The 22,310-nt window shown below is 35.9% G+C and overlaps 2 protein-coding genes across 4 annotated transcripts; both read left to right on the top strand.

The window, feature by feature from the left end:
- Positions 1 to 1,387: 1,387 nt before the first annotated feature.
- Positions 1,388 to 16,238, top strand: asph (aspartate beta-hydroxylase). Of its 3 annotated transcripts, none has more exons than XM_059501853.1 (10): positions 1,388 to 1,559; positions 5,733 to 5,888; positions 5,993 to 6,037; positions 6,797 to 6,865; positions 11,544 to 11,615; positions 13,039 to 13,107; positions 13,359 to 14,378; positions 15,358 to 15,399; positions 15,582 to 15,626; positions 16,124 to 16,238. In XM_059501853.1, the coding sequence occupies exons 1-10, from the start codon at positions 1,523 to 1,525 to the stop codon at positions 16,129 to 16,131; spliced, it is 1,563 nt and encodes a 520-aa protein (XP_059357836.1). In that variant the 5' UTR covers positions 1,388 to 1,522; the 3' UTR covers positions 16,132 to 16,238. The 3 variants fall into 3 exon arrangements, with proteins under 3 accessions (XP_059357836.1, XP_059357835.1, XP_059357837.1); XM_059501852.1 differs by lacking the exon at positions 1,388 to 1,559 and adding an exon at positions 4,671 to 4,819; XM_059501854.1 differs by lacking the exons at positions 1,388 to 1,559; positions 5,993 to 6,037 and adding an exon at positions 4,671 to 4,819.
- Positions 16,239 to 18,466: 2,228 nt separating this feature from the next.
- On the top strand, positions 18,467 to 22,073 carry LOC132096474 (inositol monophosphatase 1-like). The gene is made up of 9 exons (XM_059501851.1): positions 18,467 to 18,686; positions 19,476 to 19,564; positions 19,648 to 19,781; positions 19,918 to 20,022; positions 20,509 to 20,554; positions 20,764 to 20,872; positions 20,954 to 21,062; positions 21,210 to 21,361; positions 21,708 to 22,073. Exons 2-9 carry the CDS (start codon positions 19,502 to 19,504, stop codon positions 21,836 to 21,838), a joined length of 849 nt encoding a protein of 282 aa, XP_059357834.1. The 5' UTR covers positions 18,467 to 18,686; positions 19,476 to 19,501; the 3' UTR covers positions 21,839 to 22,073.
- The last annotated feature ends 237 nt before the right edge of the window (positions 22,074 to 22,310 follow it).

Raw genomic sequence — 22,310 nt, 5'->3', positions numbered from 1 at the left:
TTTAGGCAATAATTGCACGCCCTCTGCTGGCAAAAATACTACAGTTGTTTTTTTGTTTTTTGTTTTACAGCGTCACACTAACCAGGAATATCCAAAGCGCTACTGTGAAACATTATGTGTTGACAACTACCACTTCAGAGTGTAGGCTTTATATCGGCAAATGTATCCTGAAGATTTACTTCACTGTGAATTACAATGAATGACACCTCTTAAACATGCCATATGGTCCATACACCTCTTTCAGCTGCAATCTTTAACCCTGCCTGTAAATTCATGTTGTAATTGCCTTTATTTAATTTTTTGCCATTAACATGCGGGACAAATTATTCCTCAACTGTTTCATCATTTTAACTGGTGATGGTTGTTAGAAAGGACAAAAATGGGTTTTACTGTTACACTGATCTAATTAAGTCTAAATTAATCTTGCTTTCTCATTTTTCATTCACTATGATTGACATGCATATATATGGCAGCATTGTCAGAGGTTAGACTAATTCAATTTCAACAAATGCTTTTGACAAAACATTTAATTACAAATAAATTAAAGTACACTTATTGTGATTCTTTTAAGAAAAATGCACTTTTCTAAGGAAATTATCCCATTTGACCAACAGGATCTGGGTGTGTTTTTCAGCCGAATTTTATCATTACAATTACATCAGAAAAACAAAAAGTACTTCATTGTTTGTATTAAACTGGGTAATCACAAATACTTTTAATTTAAATTCTTATGCTTTGTTCTAGAGTTTTACAACAAGTTTTAATCTCATATAAGGGTAAAGTTCCACGCTACTTACTATAGTCACTTTAGGATGAGGTGGAAAAAAGCAGAAAGGGGGATGGGCCACAACGTGTAGTCAATGGAAGAATTTGTACCAAGATAAAAGTACAGTTCTCGTTGATAATTTCACCCCTCGCAGTATAAAGCAATTTTTTATGACGAACTCGGTGGAATAAGCAATATATATATATATATATATATATATATAATAACTTATGTAATTGTGCAATTAAACTGTGTTTCCTTCATTGTGTTTTCTACAGGTTAGTTTCTTACTTCCAGAGTCCAGACTGCAGTAATTTTGCAAATCGCAAGCCTTGTATGTTAGCTCACACATAATTCGACCGTTAATACGCAACGATAAGAATTCCCACCACTGTGTGAAAGGACATGGATTGGATCTCGCGATATATCCAACCTTCCATCTTGCCACGTTCCAGAGCTGCTAGAAAAAAAAGCGTGAAAGAACTGGTCGGTTTTAACTCGCAGGTATCCAGACGATTGAATAAGTCATCGGCCACTGCTCAGCGATTGGATGACATTTCCATTTGCCCCGCCCAAATGGCTTTGTCTGTACAGTATTGGTCGAATGCTCAGTCACTCAAAAGGGGGACGGGCTACTATGGGCCTCGGTGTATGAAAGCATAGGGATTTGATTTTTGCAGGGACCAGAGCTGAGACTGGAATAACAGTCGATTCATTTGTTACAGAACAAGAAACGTCGAAGAACTTTCACTTACAATGGCTAAGAAAAATGCAAAGGGACAGGTCAAAAGAGGTGTGTATGTTTACATGTTGTTGTCGTTAAAAATACGTACATGTCGGTGAAGGCCTGAAAGTCACGTTAATCGAGCGGCAAGATAGATTTTTGTTTATCTAATTTAAATGCCATGTGTATAAGTTATAAACAAGTAAAATAATACGAATGAAATCAACGCACTGTGTCGGCTACAGTCGTGATATGTAAACTACATTAGTTACATTACACTGTAACCACAAACAGTTTTTGATTCGTAGCTACATTATGAGCGAGTAAGAACTTTTCTGTACGAAAGAGGGGTGTATTAACCCCCCACTGGACATTTCGATGAAATGGTTGCAGAACTTCTGCATGCTTTTAGTCGTAATTTACTTGCGCGAGCGCCACAAGGCCTAGTTTATCTTACTGCTTGTTAATTCCAACAGCAGCAAATTACCTACATTTTCAGATAAATGTTTGCACATCGTTGGAGCCAGAGTTTGCCCCAGTGTGAGCTCTTAAATGCTCACGTGTCAATATTGGGAGAGCGTGGGAGGGGTTACACGTGGCCTCTGGGGTCCCATGTCCCCAAACTCTGCCACACTGCAGGAGCCCACTGCTGGTTAACAACGTCCTGGCGTTGGGTTTAGCTATCTAGCTATTATTATTGACTTTAGTATCTGCGTGGTTATTATGTAAGAGTGGTAGATTAATTATTGGACTGTTGAAAGTATATGAACCTTTACAGTGAAATTTTAGGCAAGGGTGTATAGATTTATGTGCTGACTTTAAACTGTAAAAAGGTTCATATTAATGTAAAACGGCGTAAAATGTTACCTTAAAAACCGTTAAATTGGGTTAAATCACCAAAAATATGTATTTATATGCAGTTAGTGATATTGTAGAACTGTTTTCAGTTATATTTTTATTTTGTGTGTTACCCTGTTTGTCAGGGCCACTGTGCACTTTCTATTTATGTTTGTTAGCTACTGGTCATGGTGAAGACTGTTTTATTCATGGAAAAGCTTAATTCATCTTGTGGCCGCCTTATTTTAAAACCTGAATTATTATGGTGGTTAACTCTATATTTTGAGCCAGTAAAGCAGACCAAGCAGACTTGGAAAATATGCAGTTATGAACTGTATACCTGAATACAGGAATCAAATGCCATCACATTTTTATGTTGTTGGTGTCCATGAGGTGCCACTTGAACCACTATTTCTTATTTGCGATAAGCGTTCTAGTTCTCTCCAATAAACTATTAGGCTACATTTTATTGTGTTTATCCATTATGGAAAACCTTTCCTGTAATGATAATAATGTAGAACCACGCCCATTTAAATCTAAAATATAACAGTTACAAAACCATTAATCTTAGATTGATGCATTGCTTTGTAAAGTGAACTCAGCTGTTCATAAAGTAATGCAATGCCATCTTTTATCAATTGTCAAAATCATTGCTTTCAGGGAACATTTCAGCTGCACAGAATAACTTGCTGAGTGCCACAGAAATGGTAAAGAAATGATAGCCTGACATGACTTGCTTGCATTTTGTTTTTTTTTTCTCAAGCATTTTCTTTGATTCCACCGTTCTGTTCAAATAATCTTGCATGTTTGTTTTTCCAAGGGCATTTAATCCAATGCAATTCTCTGACACGTGGTTGTGTAGAATATATTTGCAGTGTGCATCTCACAATATTAAATGTACTGTTTCAATGCATAGAGTAAAGAATGCATTTGTGTGTGTTTAACAAGCAACACTATTTAGTCCAGATTTTCTTATGAATGCCAATAATGTTTATAAATGCAACATTTGAACTCTTGTTGTGGCATCAGACAACCAACTGTACTTTTAAGCCAGTATATGATCTATTGTTCTAAAGCAGTGTCAGCTTGCTGGTCATTCAAGATTCCAGTCAGGGTGTACATGCTGATAAGGGGTTAATGTCCAGGGTTTGTTCATCTGGCCAGATAGGAACTGCTTGCTTTACACAGTGCGGTGTGTAGATACAAATGAAGAAGAGAGGGTAATTCAATGCTCACATTTCACTACAATGTTATGCAAGCTAGACGATGGACATTTTGTACCACAAAGGCATAGTCGAAGCAACAACAAAAGCATTGCCAGAGTTACAAAAAACACAGTTTTTTCATAGCAGGCATAAATGGGGGAGGGGAAGACATGATTAGGTCACAATGGCAGCCATTTGACAGTATAGATTTAGAGACGAGTTAAGTATGTTTGTCTAGGGGGGCGTGTCTTGTCTCCAAACTTTGCATGCAACTTTGATCTAGCTAAAAGATTAAAATCCACATCAGTGCAGTTTTAAATATTAAAAGTAAAAGGTTTTGGGTTTTGGTTTGCATTCAATGTTTTTTCTATATGTAAGTATATGTTTTTTTTTTTTTAGCAAATATGTTGATCAAAGTATTAAGCAACACAACTGTTTTCATAATTGAAAATAAAATAAATTTTTCCTGAGCACCAAATCAGCATATTTAGCTGAGTAAAAAAACTGAGCTTTTTCATCACAGGAATGCATTTAATTTTAAATATATTAAAACCGAATCAGTTATGTTGAACTGAAATGATATTTCACAATATAACTGTTTTGACTTTATTTTGGTAAAACAAATGATATAGTAAGTGATATTCTTGATGAGGATAGAGGGTTACGTAAGTACATGGTAGTTTTACTTTGCTGTGTGATAGTGTGATACAGAATTTTCTGTTTTAGTTATATGGCTTGATTGTGGAAGCAGAAGCCACCACTAACATCAAGAAACTCGGGAGACCGATCCTTGTATGGAAAATAAATAGCTCTGTGGCAGGAGAGTCACTTGCCAGGACTTAAATGCTCCTCTGCCTGGAGGCTGGAAAACGCCCTCCAGAGTTTGATTTGCATGTCATTAAAACGCATTTATGTAGTAAAGCAATGTATCCTCCACTGTGTGCTACTCTTTTGTTAAGTATAGTAACTCGGATGACCATTCTGCCTTTTCAGTTTTCATATGTGACCAAGAAAAGCAGGATGGAGTGGGATTTGCCTCTCTACCCTTTCGTATGAGCGCTTGAGATTTTCTGGCTTTCGAGCGGACAGTTCTAAAAATAATCCATTCGCTGGTCGAGTTCCATATTAAGTTCCGGCTCAATTCACAAGGAACAAAAAGGCAGGAGACCTGCTGTTGTACAGGGGTTTGGGCTAGGATTAGGGTGAAAGACGCTCTCTTTTTCCCCACGTTTCTGGGACGAATGGGGGAGCCGAAAGCAGAGGTCAAGGTGGTGAACGAAGAAACCGGTATAGTATTTTTATGATTTAGAATAGCGTTTTATGACAAGAGATGACATTTAACAATTCATGGGGTGTGAGAGAAAACCTTAACATTTGAAAATCAATTATTTATATATTAAATCTTATTTAATACTTTGTTTTTAGTTTTGTGTATATGAGCAGCAAAAATTTTATTTTGATTTATTTATTTTTTCTTGTTTTTTGGGGGGGGCATGGGGGAGATGGCTTACGTGTCTTAAATGTATTGTTATAAAGTTTTATTGTGCAGTCAGTTTATATATATGCACCTATACAAACTATAAAAAGAGAATTTCGTTTATTGTAACACATTAGTGTTGTTATTGCTCTCTGTATATCTGTTACTAACGTTTGTAGCCTGCGTGTGCACATGAACAAGTGTGTGGTTTGACCTAGCAGAGCGTAGCGGACAAAACACCTGTTCATTCTTCCTACTAGAGCTCTGAATGCAGATGTATTTATACCACAGTTCCATGAGGAGTGTCAACAGACCTCAGAATAACTGCACTTTTAGACTTTTGTCACCTTGTGATTACTATACATGGGATTTCATGTGGAATATTTAAGCATCCTACAGGGAATCTTTCATCCAAACCAAAGATCTCTTGGATCTTACACAGCATTTAAATTTAGAAAGAATTGATTGGTCTCCAGTATTTTTTAAATTTCAATGCTAATGTTACATAGTCTATGAACTAGTGGCCATGAGTGAATACTTGTGTGTACCGTAATACTAAAGGACTAATCTCATTTTCAAAGTCTTAGTTTTGAGCATGCATTCTCGTTCACTTGAGGCTTTTGGTGTGCTGGATTGATTTTGATTTTGTTAAATGAAAACATTTTATATTCATAAACATTTTTATGTTTTGATATTGTATAACCTTATTCTTTTATCTTTCAGATGCCAAGCCACAGCAGGCACATAAAAATGGAAAGAAGGCAGAAGCTGGAGGAGGAACCTCGTTTTTCACCTGGTTCATGGTTTTGGCTCTTCTGGGCGTCTGGACCTCTGTAGCTGTGGTGTATTTTGACCTTGTTGACTATCAAGGTGTAATTGGTGAGTCTTTGATTTCTATTATTCAGTGTTGTAGTTTTCAAAATACTTATTACATTAATGTTACATGTAATTTTTTTGTATATCTGGCCTTAATTTGCATGCAGCCAAAGCAAAGGACTTGCGCTATAATCTTTCAGAGGTGTTACAAGGTATGCAATCTGATCCAGTCAACAGAATAACTACCATAAACCTCATTTCTTCGAACCTATCATCTTTAGTTCCAAAGTAGGGAAGCGAATTTGATCGTTAGTTCTATCTATTTTAGTGTCGTTTTTCATACATTAATATAAACACACACTACATTTATATTAATGTACTCTAAAAGTTTGGTGTCAGTGAGATTTTGTTTTGAAAGAAATTAACTTTATTCAGCAAAGATGCATTAAATTGAAAAGTGACAGTAAAGACATTTATAGATTTCTGAAGGATCATGTGACACTAAAGACTAGAGTAATGATGCAAAAAATTCTGCTTGGCTATTACAGGAAAAAAATGACATCAAAATGGAAACCAGTAATTTTACATTGTAGTAATAATAATAGTTTTCAATTGTACTGTTTTGACTATCTTATTTATTAACTTTTAAATTCAGCCTCTGTGTGAATAAGACACTGACACCAAAACTTTGGGACTGTAGTGTATTTTCTAACATTTGATAAAATCGTAATATAATGATGTTTGTTGATCACTTCTTGAGGAAAGTTTTTATAATGTTATAATCTGTACCATGCAGGTTTATTTGCTACAGAATAATATCAAATAGTACAATGCTTTAATCTTATTTTAAATAAGACCAATACAAGCAATTTCACGGCGCTATTTGTAGGACCTTTAGTTTTATATATGGCTCAATTAATTATTCACAACCAATGTCAAATGACTAAATGAGATTCACTTTACTTTACTAGGCAAACTCGTGTCCTATGATGCTGACGGTGATGGAGATTTCGATGTGGAAGATGCTAAAGTACTATTAGGTAAGTGCAGTGATTTCTAATGATATTTTTTTTTACCAGATGTTTTGCATGACTGACTTTGGTTCACTTTTGTGCAGTTTTGAATTAAATCAGACAGATGCACGTGCATGGTACTTTCATCATTTTGTTCAAACGACATACCATTTTGGAGAAAAAGTGATGAAGTTATTGCCTTATTGCATGAATTAGTAAATTAGACTAACTTACCAGTATTACATTAGAGGCAAGGTCATGTCGTATGTTGAGAAAATAAAGAGATTTTATTTTCTCATTTAGTTTAACTGATTTCACAAGTAACTGAGCCATATCAAAAACAGCCCCATTAGTCCTTCCCATGCATGCCCCCTTTCTCCTTTACTTCATCTTACGCTTTAATAGCAACTTTACCCTCTTTTTTTATAGCACTGAATCCTTATCTACTAAACCTTGCAAACCAACACCACCCTCTCTCTATTTTCTTGCTCTCCCACTGTTCTTTCTTTCCCTCTCTTTCTCTTTTTCCTTATTCTCCCGTTTACGTAGGGCTGACCAAAGATGGCAGCAAAGAAAACACAGACTCCCTTGAGGAAGTCCTCGATATTTTAGCGGAAGAGGGCACTGATTGGTTTCAAGGTTTCTTCACCTTCCTTTATGACATTATGAGTCCTTTTGAAACGCTAGAGGATGAAGAAACCGAGGCAGCAGCGGAGGATGTTGCTGGCGCGTCACAGACTGAAGGGGTTCAGGGCCAAAAGACGTGCGTTATTTTAGGCCTTCAAAATCAATAGTCATGTTTTTATCGCATTTGTGACAGAAGCACTTTATTAAAGGGGACTTGCTCCTTTGACGACTTGATTCTGTTCCTAACAGTTGAAGAAATATTTTGTTGGGAAGATCGCCAACAGTCACTTTGGGACCTGTGAACTCTTGAAGATGATGTCACTATGAACATTTATATATTTGTAAATATTGAACTTGTGTAGTTTATGCTTCATTGCAGCTCTTTTGCAACAGCTGTTTCCAGCTACTAATACTCTATTTACCTTTTTGCATATGACCTTAGTGCTGTAAGTTGAACATATCACCTTTGCTGCATGCCTCAGTTCCCTTATATCATGAACAAGAGTATGTATTTCTATTTGAGTCTTGCAATTTGACACTATACATGTGACATCTTGTTTATAATCTGATTATCATTTCTCTCTGTCTTAAGGATCTGAATAGTTTATTTTGAGCCATTTAATATTATTACAATAATTGCATTTTGGGGTGATTTGCATCCTCAGCAACTCAGCGGAGATGGATCTTCTTGTGTTTTATATTTCCTTTTAAACTTTTTTTTTACTGCTCAATACAGAATAGGCAGTTTTATATGACATTGTCAGTTACGTTGTTTTAGTTTCTTCATTGTTATGTGAGTTGCCTTTGCTCTCCTCCATTAGATATTTATAGAATAATGATAGCTTAGATATACAGTATGAATATATCCCACCCCTCTTGCAGTAGTACCTCAATTAACAAAATTCAGGTTGGAAATTTGTACTATGGTCTAAATGGATATGTAGCTGATTTAAAGGTTAGTTCACCCAAAAATGAAAATTCTGTCATTCATTACTTGTGTCGTTCCAAACTGTAAGACCTTCGTTCATCTTCGGAATAATTGCGGTCTACGGAGAGACAGAGAGTTCTGAAGATGAACAAAAATCTTACGGGTTTGGAACGACATGATGGTGAGTAATTAATAGGGGAACTATCCCTTTAATCAATGGGTGTCAATTCAGGAACTTCATCAGGTTATCAGCCAAGAACTAGTTCAGTGGCGTGTGTAGGAAACGTCTCCTGAACCCCAGAGTTCTGTAACCGTCAACAATCAGTTCCTACCTGCCAATCTAAAGCACCTGAAACTGTGTGCCTGATAAATAATAGTATTTATGGCTCCTTTAATACTAGGAAGAAATTGAGAGGGCTATGAATGTGAATTGTTAAATAGTTTGTATGCAAAAAGTACTGTATGCAGGAGGTATTTACAAAATGGCTGCTTTTGTGTCTGTAAGTGTATTTGGTGAAAATTAAGTGTAAAATTAGGAAATTAGCTTAGATTGGAAAAAAATAATCCTTCATTATCCCTTTTAATACCACTTATATCACAACTATACCTGCAAATATTTCAAGTACAGTTTGTTTATTTTGGTAAGTTAACAATTCAGATTTTTTGATTTAATTATTTTGCAATTGTTGCCATATGTTTAAGTTGTTGGTTTCGTTTGGCTTTAATAAGATTGCTTATCCTCAAATGTTGTACAAAAAGCCACTGCTTGCAGATAGTGATTTTGTAACACTTTTCTTTTTTTCCAAAATCATTTTTACAGAGATTTTCTATAAGAATTATTAGTCAACAACCATCATGTGTTTTAGAGACTCAATAGAATCAGACCAGACATGGGTGAATGGGCTGTATACTCTCTGACATCATTAGTCTCAAAGAGATGTACGGAGAAGACCTCAAAGGCAGGACTTGAGCCTACATTGTACAACTGTTTTAAATAGCAATCACTGACTTTGTTTGTCTGTCTCATTTAAATTAGATGAAAAGAATGAGGTTTCCAGGAGAAAAGGAGGTATTTTGCACACTTGGTCTGAGTGCATGCAGCAGAATAGCTTCCTAGTGTGGTTTGCGGTCTTGGAAGGCATTTACTTGATTAACTTGTTTCTGTTTGCATGACTGAGCTGACATGCAATATTTTAATCTACATACTATTTTTCTGTTTAACCAAGGAGTGTTTAACAATACCACGTTCTTTATTTGCCATTTATGAGTCTGCATGGACAATGATGACTTGACGAGGAACTACATGCACATGTAAGTTTGTGTATACATTTTCCAGGCTATTTGCAAATAATATTAGGGATCTGTGGACTTGTTATAAACATCCTAAATACATAATCTTCAAATATAATGTGTACAGTAGTGATTCTCAACCTGGGAGACAGGGCTGTTTAGGGAGCCAGTGCAAGCTTCCTAGGGAGCTTAGTTTTTTTTTTTCTTAGTTTTTTCCATAAGCCATGGATTTATTGAAGCATACAGTACAATCACATTAATTTTGGCCAATTAATTTAATATATCAAGACATTTTATGTAAAATTTTACAGCTCTTTTTTTTTATTTATTTTTAAATGAGCAACTTTGCCATTATTACAGCAGAAATACTTGAAATATTTTTAACCTATGTGGTGGGCCTTTGAATATTCTGTATTGTACTGGGGGCCATCAAGTTCAGTCGAGAACCACCGTTGTGGAGGATATCACAAACATACTAATGAGAGAGTTCTGATGTGAAATGATTTGCATCATTACAACTAATTGCGTTGTGGTTTGAGAGGTGTGTAGTGATGAGATTTAGTTACCATGATTACATCATGAAACAAAAAGTCTCTCCCCAGAGCTTTCCAATGCCAAAGATGTTCGGTTGAAGCTAAGAGAAGCTCTGAAACAGCAGCTCACCATCATCCACGAGAGAGTGGAAGCTAGGAAGATAGCTAAATTGGCTCTGGCTGAAGTGAGGAGCATCCTAGCCAAAGAGGAGGAAGAGAAGACCTTGAACCACATCAGGGAGGAGTCTGAAGCCAAGGCCTGGGAGAGAGCTGAGGCTCGTCTGAAAGAGGAGAGGGAGAGAATAGAGAAGGAGGATGTGGAAAAGGCCATGGAAAGAATTAGAAAGGAGAAGGAGGAAAGGGAGAAAATGGCAGAAGTTGAAGACTCAAAGAAGACTAAGAAGGTGGAAAAGGATGAGGTGAAGGAAAAGCCAGAGGCTGAAAAGAAATCTCATGAGAAACCCGTTGTTGATGACGATGCTAAAAAGGTTGAGAAAAATGGAAAAGTCAAAGAATCCAAGAAGGCTGCTGCTAAAAAGAAACCGTAAGGCAGCAGATCAGCTACTGTTAGATCATTTTGTCTTTTGTGTGAATTGTTAACATCTGGCTGAATTTGATCTCAGGCCATTGTGAGTCTCCAGAGACCACCCCTTGTAGACCGAAGCCAAGACCTTTTGTCTCTATGAGAGATAATCAGTGATGTTAATCAGAACATTGAGATCAGAAGAAGCAAAACCACAACAATGTGCTAGAAGCCGATTGTCATGTGGAAGCTCTTTTATTTCTCTTAAAAAATGTCTGTTTTGTTTGAAGGTAGGATTTTGGTTTACTCTTACAAAATACTAGCTATAGTGTGAGATTTCAACATGGATGTTCCTCTGATTTTGCTTATTTTATAATAAATACAACAGGTAGCTATACTTTACTAAGAGAGAACGTTCTTGTGTTATCAATAAACCATATGAATCCCCTGATGTTTTATCAGTGCCTCGAGTGTTTTTCTTTTCAGTGTTGATTAATACAAGGAAAAACAAACCGTTGTATTAAAACTGGACAAGAATGCATGTCTGTTCACTAATAATATCTATAAACCTTTCCTTTTACTTCTCCTCTGTTTTCCTATTGGTCTTTTTCAAATCTCAAACACATACCTTTGTGCATGTAAAACGAGGGAGAGAAAAGCTCTAGTGCAAAAGTAAACCAAATGTCATAAGGTTTTTATTGAAATACTTTTTTGAAAGTGTACTGCTCCTCATAGAGGGCTTGTTTCATGTGACTGTATTCTACACTTGCCTCATGTATGCACATCCACATGTAAAATCCTCAGGGCTGAAAGATAAATCCACCATCAAGACCAGTGAAACATTTGAGGGAACCCCTGCTGAACCTGTGGAAGAAGGTAAAGTAGATTCATATGCAGGAGTTTTATGCAATAAATAAGGGTGCAGTGATAATTTGTTGATGCATAGAAATGTTTTTTTTTTTAGGTCAATAAAATAAGATACAGGGTTTTATAACACAAACAGACATTTAATGTGATATGCAAGTTAGGAAAGTAAATGTACAAGTTACTGCCATTGTTACAATATAAAATTGCCTGACCCTAAAAAAAATATATATATATATATTATATTTGTCATCAAACCTATAATTTTAGTACATTTTAAAAGTATATGCAAAAAGTAATAATAAAAAGTAATGAGTAATATAAGCATTAAACACTTGTTTGATTGCAGGGGAGTAGGCCTATCGCAATAATATGTCGACTTGAGCAATATATGTACATGACTGCAATCATTTTTGGATACTCAATGTATCGCACATTATATTTACTTAAATGTTAATGTCACCATGTTTTGTACATTCCACTTGAGCCTGTGACTTTTGAAGCTTCTCGTACATAATGTGGTGTAGTCATGAGGTGCTAGTTCAAATAAAAAATGCTTCTACAAAAAAAAAAGATTAATCTGCAGAAATGGCCTTGTTTAGGGATCTGTGCCTCTGTGCATACAGACATCTGACTGCTAAGTAGGGATTGTGTTTTTCAGCAATAGTGTGCATCATTAATTTATAGAGCAAAGAAGGCCAGGAAAAATCTTCATACAAATTCTTTGTGCATTTCTTTTTTTTTTTCTTCTACTTGTTAATTAGCACTTTTTGCTAGAAAATGTTTACTTACTATTTATTCAAGTTTAAGGTATCTAATATTTTGATTCTTAATTTCCATTATCTAAATATTCTTTAAAAAGAAGAGTTTGTTGTCAGTTGGAAGTGTGTTGGCCTTCTTGCATTATTATGCTGTTACATTATGATTATATGTTCAGTGGCATAATATGGTCTTTAAAATGACAATAATATTGATTACTGCAGTTATTTCTGGGGCAATATATCGCTCAACAAAAGTTTACCAATACAGGCCTACAGGGGAGTTGGCCTTATCTAGTGGATCATTAAATATTTGCATTGTTCATAATTATGGTGTTCTGTGTGTGTGTAATATATGTACATGTGTATATGTACCACCTGTGTACTATGTAGAAATTATTCTGATGGACACTTTTATAACTGAAATATACTCATTCATCACTGGCGGGCCTTACCACATACCACAAAAGTTCTTGCATAACATAACATGACATGAGAGTAATCGCATTGACCTGTCACAGAAGACGTATATAATTGAACTTCAAATCTTAGTAAAGCATTTTTGTACAAGTGTTGTACAAACCAAATAAATAATTTGGCTTAGAAATTGGCTTTCAATCCAGAATAACAGACTGTTTTCCTTTCAACTAAGTTTATTAGTTTCGTTTCTTAATCAGCTCCTGAATCTATCGTGGAGGAAGAAATCCAGGCCACTAAAGTTGAAGAAGCAGCTCAGCCACCACCGGGTATGGCTTTTATGATATCCTTTGAAATTATAATGTGCAATTGTTGCTATTTGTTTATGCTCACATATTGTGTTGTACGGCTGTATACAAGTATGTATGTACTACAGAAAGATCCAGTATAATGTGACATAACCTAACCGCTGAATTGGTGCATTCATAAAGTTCTACAAATCACATATATTGCTACCTACCAATAAGGGCATAGTACAGTCAATTTAATATATTTACTATAATTGTTTTTTCGTTTGCAGAACCAGAGGCTGTGGAAGAGGAGCCTGTTCCTTTGGAAGAAGAACCTCTGGAAGTAGACGAAGAGCCCAATGCTGTAGAAGATGAAGTAGCTGAGGATGAACCAGAGGTTGAAGAGGAGCAAGAAGTTCCTGAGGAAGAACCAGAAGTTGTGGAAGAAGAGCCTGAGGTTACGGAGACTGTTGAGGAAGAGGCTTTTGAGGAGGCAGTGGAAGAGCCTGCGGAAGAGGTCATACCAGTTGAAGAACTGGTTGAGGAAGCTGCTCAAGTGGAAGAAGTGGTTGACGAAGTGTTGGAGGAAAAGGCTGCATCAGTAGAAGATTTACCACTGGAAGAGGCAGTAGAAGAAGTAGTTGAAGATGCACCACTGGAAGAGGCAGTAGAAGAAGTAGCTGAAGAGGCTGCACAGGTTGAAGAAGCAGCGGAGTTATTGTTGGAGGAAGAGGATGCACCAGTAGAAGAAATAATAGAGAAAGCTACACAAGTAGAAGCAGCTGTGGAGGAGTTTGTACCAGTAGAAGAAGCTGTGGAAGAGGTTGTACCAGTAGAAGAAGCAGTTGAGGAGCTTGAACCAGCAGAAGAAGCTGTGGAAGAGGTTGTACCAGTAGAAGAAGCAGTTGAGGAGCTTGAACCATCAGAAGAAGCTGTGGAAGAGGTTGTACAAGTTGAAGAAGCAGTTGAGGAGCTTGAACCAGTAGAAGAAGCAGTTGAGGAGATTGAACCAGTAGAAGAAGCAGTTGAGGAGCTTGAACCAGTAGAAGAAGCAGCTGAGGAGATTGAACCAGTAGAAGAAGTAGTAGAAGAACCTGAACAAGTGGATGAACCTGAAACAACAGAACCAGTGGAAGATGTAGAAACCCCCGATGAGACAGTTGAGGAATCAGTCTCTGTAGAAGAAACTGAAACAGAAGATGATGTTATAGAGGACACAGATGAGCCAGTTCAGGATGATGAGGAAGTACAAGACTCCACATTGGAGGAAACGGAGCTTGAGGAAGAGAATATGGAGGAAGAAGAAGAGGGTATGTTTTTTTTGTTTTTGTTTTCACAAGTTCACTCAAGCCCCTTTCACACTGCACGTTGGTCCTGGAAATTTGCCGGAGTGCATTCTGTCTGAATGCATACACGTCCCTGGATTGATTCCGGGATCGATCCTGGGTTGGGGACCTAGTAACATTGCCAGTTTCACTCCTGGAACGAGCTTTGTGTGAACAAAAGCCAGAACCAATGCCGTAAAGGGTGCATCGTAGTAATGATGCACATTATTGTGCGACTCTTTTACTGGGTGTTTTGAAGGCAGATCAACATTCTCAACTGAAAAATATGTATAAACTGTAATAAAGCAGAGATCAGTAAGCTCCTCAGTATCTGCGCCGAAGCTGAGATCGTTTGCATCGTAATGGCACGGCTTTACGGGATCTTTACAGGATGTGTGTGAACGCACACACAGATTCCGGAAAATCACTGGCAGTGTGAATGAACCACAATGAAACAATCCTGGGACACATTATCCATGTATTTTCCAGAATTTCTGTGTGAAAGAGGCTTTATACTTAAACCACAAAGTCCCTAGCAGCTGATCAGCTGCCATGTTTATAAAGCAACGAAAACACTTTTGCTTTGCTTATTCTCCTTCCCGGCCTAGCGTTTTTGACTCGTACATTACACGTCACATCCTGATGTCACATGTCATTACAGACCTTTACAGGTTGTGTGTGAACGCACGCACAGATTCCGGGAAATGAATGAACCAAAAACTAACGATCCAGGAACAATTGCCGGGACACATTACCCGTGTATTATCTGGAATCTCAGTGTGAAAGGGGCTTCAGATGGTTATTATATAGCAGCAAGAAATAATACCCAAAATGTCTTTTTAAAATAGTAGAGTAAGTACAATAATGTGGATGCCAATATTGTCTGATAATATCAGATACTAAGCAGAGAACAGAGGAAGTTATGTTTGCTTTGTTGTGAAATGTGTCTGTCTTGTTACAGAAGATGCAGCTGCTGAGGAAGAGCAGCCTGAGGAGGACGTAGCAGGTTGGTAATTCAATTTTTTGGTTATTTAAACGATATAAAGAATGAGACAATTTCCTGATCTGTACAGAAAGTTGTGTTGAGTCGTACATTCTATACTCAGTGTCTGTTTTTGCTCCGTGTCAGTTATCTTTGTTTTTATTAACTTGTACATTTGTTTATTCATTTGTTTATTCATTTAACAGAGGAAATTAACCAAACAGAAGAACAAATTGAAGCAGATCCCACAGGTAATCAAATATTGTCCATTGATATTGATTTTGTTTGATGGTTGAAATTCTCATTAAGGATGTTTTTCCTCATGCAGTTCACTTCTCATCTCTTTACTTAGTTTTGCATTGTATTGTACTATCTCCCTACGCATCTATAGATATTTTTTGCGTTACTGCTTTACTGTCTTATATCTTTTATTAATGATTTGGTTATATTTCCATGTCTTTTTATTTTCTGTGTGTAAATCTTTACATATAAATGTGTACGTAAAGATGCTAAAATTGTTAGTTCTCTAAGTAGCCATATTCATAACCTAACCAAAATCTGACAACAATATGGTACCATAAATGGTGCTTCTTAAACTCAAATGTGTATCAGTATAATCCAGTTAATGCACAAGAGTAAACAAGCATTCAAATATATACGAGTGGACTGTCTCTGCATTATACAGTATCTGCTTCATCTGAAAACAAAACATCATACACCTGGTTAAGTGTCTTTTTGTGTTTTACAGAAACATAAAACATTAGGCAGTATGTAAGATATGGAGAGGACCAGCACCACATGGCATTCCACTGGAAGTCTGCAGCTGCCGAATGCCACCATGGAGTAAAAAAAAAAAAAGAGAACGCTACTATTTCCTTTTTAATTTTTTTTTTGTTTGTTAATTGATAATGCAGTCTCTTTGTGTACAAGTACACAATTATTTGAATGTTTTGTCAACTTTTTTGTTTGGTGGTTTGACCCTTTTTCCCTTGCAAATCCCTTTTTTTGTAATTACAGGCAAAGCTTTTTTCCTATCCTCTTACATAGATGTGAATTAGCATTTTTTTGAATGATCATGGATGATAGTTTGGTTTAAGTTTCTTATCCTGTGTGTACAAACACCTTCATGTTGCTTTGTAGCTCAGATCTTCACATTCTACTCTGCACTGAATTCTTCAGTGTTTCTCTCTTCATCAAATCTGATGTTTTGCTTAAATGTGAAGGTACTATGCAAAGCTGCACTGATCTTTCGCTGATTTTTACCCTAAGGTTTTGTACTACCGATATGTATTGAGTCGAAATTTCCAATGTTGCATATCAAGGACAAGTTTATGCTGGCAGGTTAACCAAGATAATTGCTATGTGAACTGTGTATGGAGTGAACGGGCGTGCATGTGCATGTATATGTGTGTGTCTATTAGAAAATTAATGTTTAACTATGCGAAACAATCATTTGAGCCATTTTTCTCACTAGTATGTTTTCATGGTGTTTTCTTATGTGTTTTCCAGCGTACAGTCAGCATTTTAGTACCTCTCTTGATATTTTCCTCAATACTGTAGCTGATATGCTAAGAGATCAGAGGACTTGTTTTTGCATTTTTTTTTCACATTTTTAAACTCAGATGCATAGAATTGCTCCCCATCCCATTTTTTTTATTTACACCTTTGCCTTTTTCAGTAAGCCCTGTTTCATAGGCTCATGATTTGACAAGCTCTTTTTCAGGTAGACACTCCAGCTGCTGTGCAGTATGTTTATGACAAACAATGATGTTTAAAGGGTGTCTTATGTAATAACTGGTGAAGGATGCCCACATAAATATGGAGGCATCTACAGTGTTTCGTTTTTATAGCAGGGTAATGATCTTACCTAGTGCTTTTTGTGGGACATCACAAATAAGTATATGCTTGTCATGCACTGCCCATCTATTGACTTCACAGTGCATTTAATTCTGGGCCTTTCAGTTGTTGCAGGCACATCTGTAAGAATTCAATACACTTTGTTGTACATTCAGTAAAAAAGATGACTGGTTATTTTGCAACTTTTAATATCATAGCAAGTCATACGTTGTTTGTTCTTACTATAAATGTTGTCATGGTTTTTATTACAACACAATGTAGCTTTCACCTTTGATGTGTAGTAGTTGGTTAAGAAATCAAAAACTTGCTTGATCTTTTGAAGGAAACCCAGTCCTGGCTCCTGAACGGTTTCGCTGTGGAATAATGTTATTTTTTTTTCTTTTCTTTGTAATGTTGTTACACTGTTTTTATGGGGCCTGCCAGAATAGATGTTGTTTTTGTGATAGGTTTTAGGAAATCTTTTAAAACAATGGTTTCATAACATATACAGGTGGCTGAATTATAGTTTTTAGGGTTTCTTTTTCTACAATACTAGAGGGTGTTTTGGACCCCTAACACTTTTGAAGTCAATGTGAATTTTTAAAGTGGTATTAATTTTTACAAACTAAACTTTTTTTTTTCTTTTATAGATTTTAAAGGTTTTATTTTATTTAGGATTTGACATTTTTATAGTCAAACTGAATGATTTTTTTTTTTTTTTAATGAAAGTGTTAACTTCTCAAAGCCATATGTAAAGGTTAGATATAGCAGCGTTAGTACAGGTTGTGCTTCAAAGGACAGATAGCTCACAACCAGCAATAACACCATGTGTGAAGGGAGCATTTCTTAGTGAAATCCAGATATAAACAGGTTTACTCGAGGCTTTCTATCCAGAGGTTTACATGAAATCCTGCTGTAGAGGCTAACTCTTTTTAAGTTATTGAGGCAATGCAATTTTAGGGAGTTTTGGGTGACTTTTCACAGGTATGTAAATCGCTGTAAATGTTTTGTTTTGAGTGCTGCAATAAAGGTTGGGTACAAGGAGATAACAAAGCATTCATCCTTATTCCTTTAGTTTAGGAAAACATAAATTTCAACACAAATAATACAACAATAAAAGAAGCAAGACAACGTACATGTTTCTTTCATAAATAAAAAAATATTATATTTCTTGGTTTTATCAAGACTAATCTGTTACAAAAAAATAAAAACGCCGACTGATGAACTTTTATTTTGACACGAATTCTGAAAGTACACACTACGCATGCGCAACATAATTCTATTAAAATAACATTAGCCTGTAGGTGCTAAACAGAACATTGACATGTATAGTGTTTGTAACCTACTTTAAAAAGGGGCAGTGGGATTTTTAATTGTTTTCTGAAAATAACCAGACGGTTTAGGGTTAATCTCGTTTGGTCCTCCAACACCCCGGAAACAACAATCTGACAGGGACTTCATTTCGTCTGGCATTGGTAAGAATTTGGGTTTTTTATCATTTCTAGATTTCAATTTTGAACGTTTAAAATGTCAGTATATATGTGCAGTGATCATAATGCTTTGTTTGCATCTTTTTTTTTTACGTTTAACGTTACTATATGGTCAAGTAATGAAAAAAGGCGATTTGTACGGTATCTTCACTAAAGATTATCTGCAATTCATCTGTCATATCTTTGTACATAGTCATATTATTATTTGCGATGAACCCCTATTCTCAAACATGTACGTTAACGTTACAGTTAATGCGTGGACTATTAAATTTCTTCAAATGCTTAAGCAACGTCACCGTCAGATATTCCTGGGTTTCCTGTTGACTGCTGATTTAAACCCATTACTCTCGAGTACATTTCCATCAAATAAAATGATATATCGATCTGCACAAAATTAGGAGTGTCCCATACATATATTTATATTGTGAGTAATAAGGGTACAAATAGATATTAGATAATATCATTCAGGTTATACTACTATTTTGGTTGAAACTGTAGTTGCCATTGTAAGTTTTTGCTATGGTAGGAGTTCTCTAAAAGTCAGAGACGCAGTTGGATGCCTATTTTTAGGAAGAACATTATATAAGGAGTGTGTGCAGGGATTAAGGGAATGCCAGCAAAGTGGAAAAATATGGAATTAATCAGAAACATAAACTGCCCCCTCAAATAAAAACAAGGTTTTAGACACAGCTTTTATCAAGTGCAACCTGTTACAGCTTTCCTGTAGCTGCAGTCTGAAATTGATGACAGTAATATGTTTTTATGTCTGATCAGAAAGAGGGTCCTTACATAAAGGCACAATGCCTGACCTTTGGCAGGATGCCATGGACCATGCTGTGACACTGGCCAGGAAAGCAGGAAAGGTGAGATAACATCTTTCTTTTTTTATAGCTTTTGTAATTTGTGGCCATTTTTACTAAAAACTTTTTTTGATCTCAATGGTCAGATTGTAAGGGATGCTTTGCAGAATGACATGAAGATCATGTGCAAAAGCTCTTCTGTCGACCTGGTCACTAAAACAGACCAGAATGTGGAGCAACTTATTATTACGTCAGTGAAGGAGAAGTTTCCTGAACACAGGTATTTGTCTTTCATACTAAGACAGGATCAGAAGAGCTTTAAACCTTCTTATACACTCAGTATAAGAGGTGTCTAGATAGGGCATATTGAATCTGAAGTAAAGGGAATAGACCAGCACTGCTCCTGTTTGTTTCAGTTTCATTGGTGAGGAGTCCGTGGCTGCAGGAGAACCTTGTGTTTTGACTGAAAACCCAACATGGATTGTTGACCCTGTGGATGGGACCACTAACTTTGTGCATGGGTAATTTTTTTGTTTAAATTTGATACACTGGAGTCAAAATGTCTTCAAACACTAATGCAATTAAGTAAAAGGTAAATGCAAAAAGTAAAAATGCAATAAAAAAATATTAATACAAAGAAAATACTATAATGTAAAAATAATGTAATATAAAAAATTTTAGTGACCAATTATTTTATCAGCTTGACAATTTTAGTGACATAGTTAATTTTCACCCATAACTTTATTTTGTTTCTTTTTTCCCCTAAAACTCTTTTAATGTTTCAGTTTTTTTTTGGTAATTATTTTGTAAAACTAATAATAATAATAATTTTTTTTTCTGGTTTAAATTGGAATTTTTAATGTGGTTTACATTTTTTGAACTCCACTGGCATATGTCAGGAATGTTAAATGACTAAATAAGTGACCTGTTTTATTTTCATACTTTTGAGACTTTTCGCTTTTCTAGCATGAGCTATAAAAAAATAAATATGCTTTTCTTTTGTACAGATATCCATTTGTTGCTATATCCATTGGCTTTGCTGTCAACAAAATGGTAAGGATCATTTGCTTTCAAATGCACCCTCTTTATTTTAGAATAACAAAGTGACAGCACTGGTAATAGATCTTTGTGTGGCGAGATGAAATCGGAAACTGCTGCTCTGCTCCCACTTTGTTTTCTTGCTCATTTATCATGCTTTTGAAAAGTTGGAAGTTCCTCCAGTGGGTAGAGCGTCTGTCAGACTCATAATTCTTCTGTTGCAGTTAGAGTTTGGTGTGGTTTATAGCTGCATAGAAGACAAGATGTACACGGCGCGAAAAGGGAAGGGTGCATTTTGCAACGGACAGCCTCTGCAAGTGTCGGACCAAAAAGGTAGCCGTTCTTCTGAGCATTCTGCATTTGCTTGTTGGCAATCATCGTAATTCTCTCTGATTGTTTCCCCATCATTAACAGAGATTAACCAGTCAATCATCGCTACAGAGTTTGGCTCTAATAGAGACCCTGATGCCGTTGATAAGATTTTCTCTAGCATGAGGAAAATCTTATGCCTGCCAGTTCATGGGTATGTGCCAGGTTTCTTTCACACACAGCCTCACTGGAACAGATGTGCCCTTAAATGTCATATTATCTAAAACTATGTACTCTACCATTAAACTGTAATGTGCGTCAACAGATATCTCTTGACTATTAATTCGATTTTCTTTTAAAGGATACGTGGCGTTGGATCTGCTGCCATCAACATGTGCTTGGTAGCATCTGGTTGTGTGGAGGCCTATTATGAGATTGGGATCCACTGTTGGGATGTGGCGGCTGCGGCAGTCATAGTCTCAGAGGCAGGAGGAGTTCTCATGGATGTTGAAGGTAAAGACCGCTCTTTTAAGTTGTTACGTCATTTTTATTAATCATATTTCATTATTAGTTCGCTTTTATTTTTAGATTTTTGAGAATTTGTATTAAAACCTTTCATTTATTGTTATTTTAGTAATTTTAGTTTAGTTTTCTTCACCTAATATTTATATTTGATTTCATTTCAGGTTTATTTCAAATGACAATTTTTTTTATAATTTCAGATTTAGTTAAGGATAACACTCTTATACTGATATAATCGATCAAATTTTGTCTTTAAGAAATTGTTGTTTTAATGAATTTGAATATGATTCTTGTGTATTAACTTCTTGTGTATCAACTTTTTCAAAAATGTCCTCAGGTGGCCCGATGGATCTGATGTCTAGAAGAGTTTTGGCAGCTAATAACAACATAATTGGAGAAAGAATCGTTAACGAGATTGAGGCTTTTTCGGCTGTTAGAGATGATGCACCTGTAAACCCTACCAAATAAACCTGGTTTTAAAGAAAATCTTCTGTGCTATTGAAGTCTGGTGTTGAAAAATGCATTATAGTTATGTTTAAAGCTGTGTGTAAACGGTAAATTACAAATGACAAGCATTTTCCCGTGTTGAGCTACTGTAAATCAATGTTCATTGTCATTAGTATATATTTACAGCTTTTAATAGTAATATTGTTTATTTTATACACAAGTTCAATAAACAAGGAGTTAATCATGAATAACTTGAGACACATTATTTGTCTATTTTTTTTCTGCGCCTAGTTTGAATAGTTTTATAATTAGCATATTTATGGTGTCATTACATTACGTAACAGCATAGTGTCAGCTTTTAACGTTAGTTTGCTTCTCTCCTTTGTTCACATGCTACTATATTTTCATACACAACAAAATTCCTAATAAACAAGCTGTTCCTTCCAATCGGCTCTGAACTAAAATCCTAAATTATAATTCTGTGACAAAATCG

The sequence above is a fragment of the Carassius carassius genome, chromosome 20, assembly GCF_963082965.1.
Source record: "Carassius carassius chromosome 20, fCarCar2.1, whole genome shotgun sequence".
NCBI lineage: Eukaryota > Metazoa > Chordata > Actinopteri > Cypriniformes > Cyprinidae > Carassius > Carassius carassius.
Note: the sequence above shows the minus strand (reverse complement) of the source record. Positions and strands in the feature narration are given on the sequence as shown.

Coding starts and splice junctions, on each gene's coding strand:
- asph (XM_059501852.1), top strand. CDS start 4,774: ATGGGGGAGCCGAAAGCAGAGGTCAAGGTGGTGAACGAAGAAACCG. Junction 6,038..6,796: donor TCTTTCAGAGGTGTTACAAG/GTATGCAATCTG, acceptor TTACTTTACTAG/GCAAACTCGTGTCCTATGAT. Junction 11,616..13,038: donor TGCTGAACCTGTGGAAGAAG/GTAAAGTAGATT, acceptor TTTCTTAATCAG/CTCCTGAATCTATCGTGGAG.
- LOC132096474 (XM_059501851.1), top strand. CDS start 19,502: ATGCCTGACCTTTGGCAGGATGCCATGGACCATGCTGTGACACTGGCC. Junction 19,782..19,917: donor GAGAAGTTTCCTGAACACAG/GTATTTGTCTTT, acceptor TGTTTGTTTCAG/TTTCATTGGTGAGGAGTCCG. Junction 21,362..21,707: donor AGTTCTCATGGATGTTGAAG/GTAAAGACCGCT, acceptor AAATGTCCTCAG/GTGGCCCGATGGATCTGATG.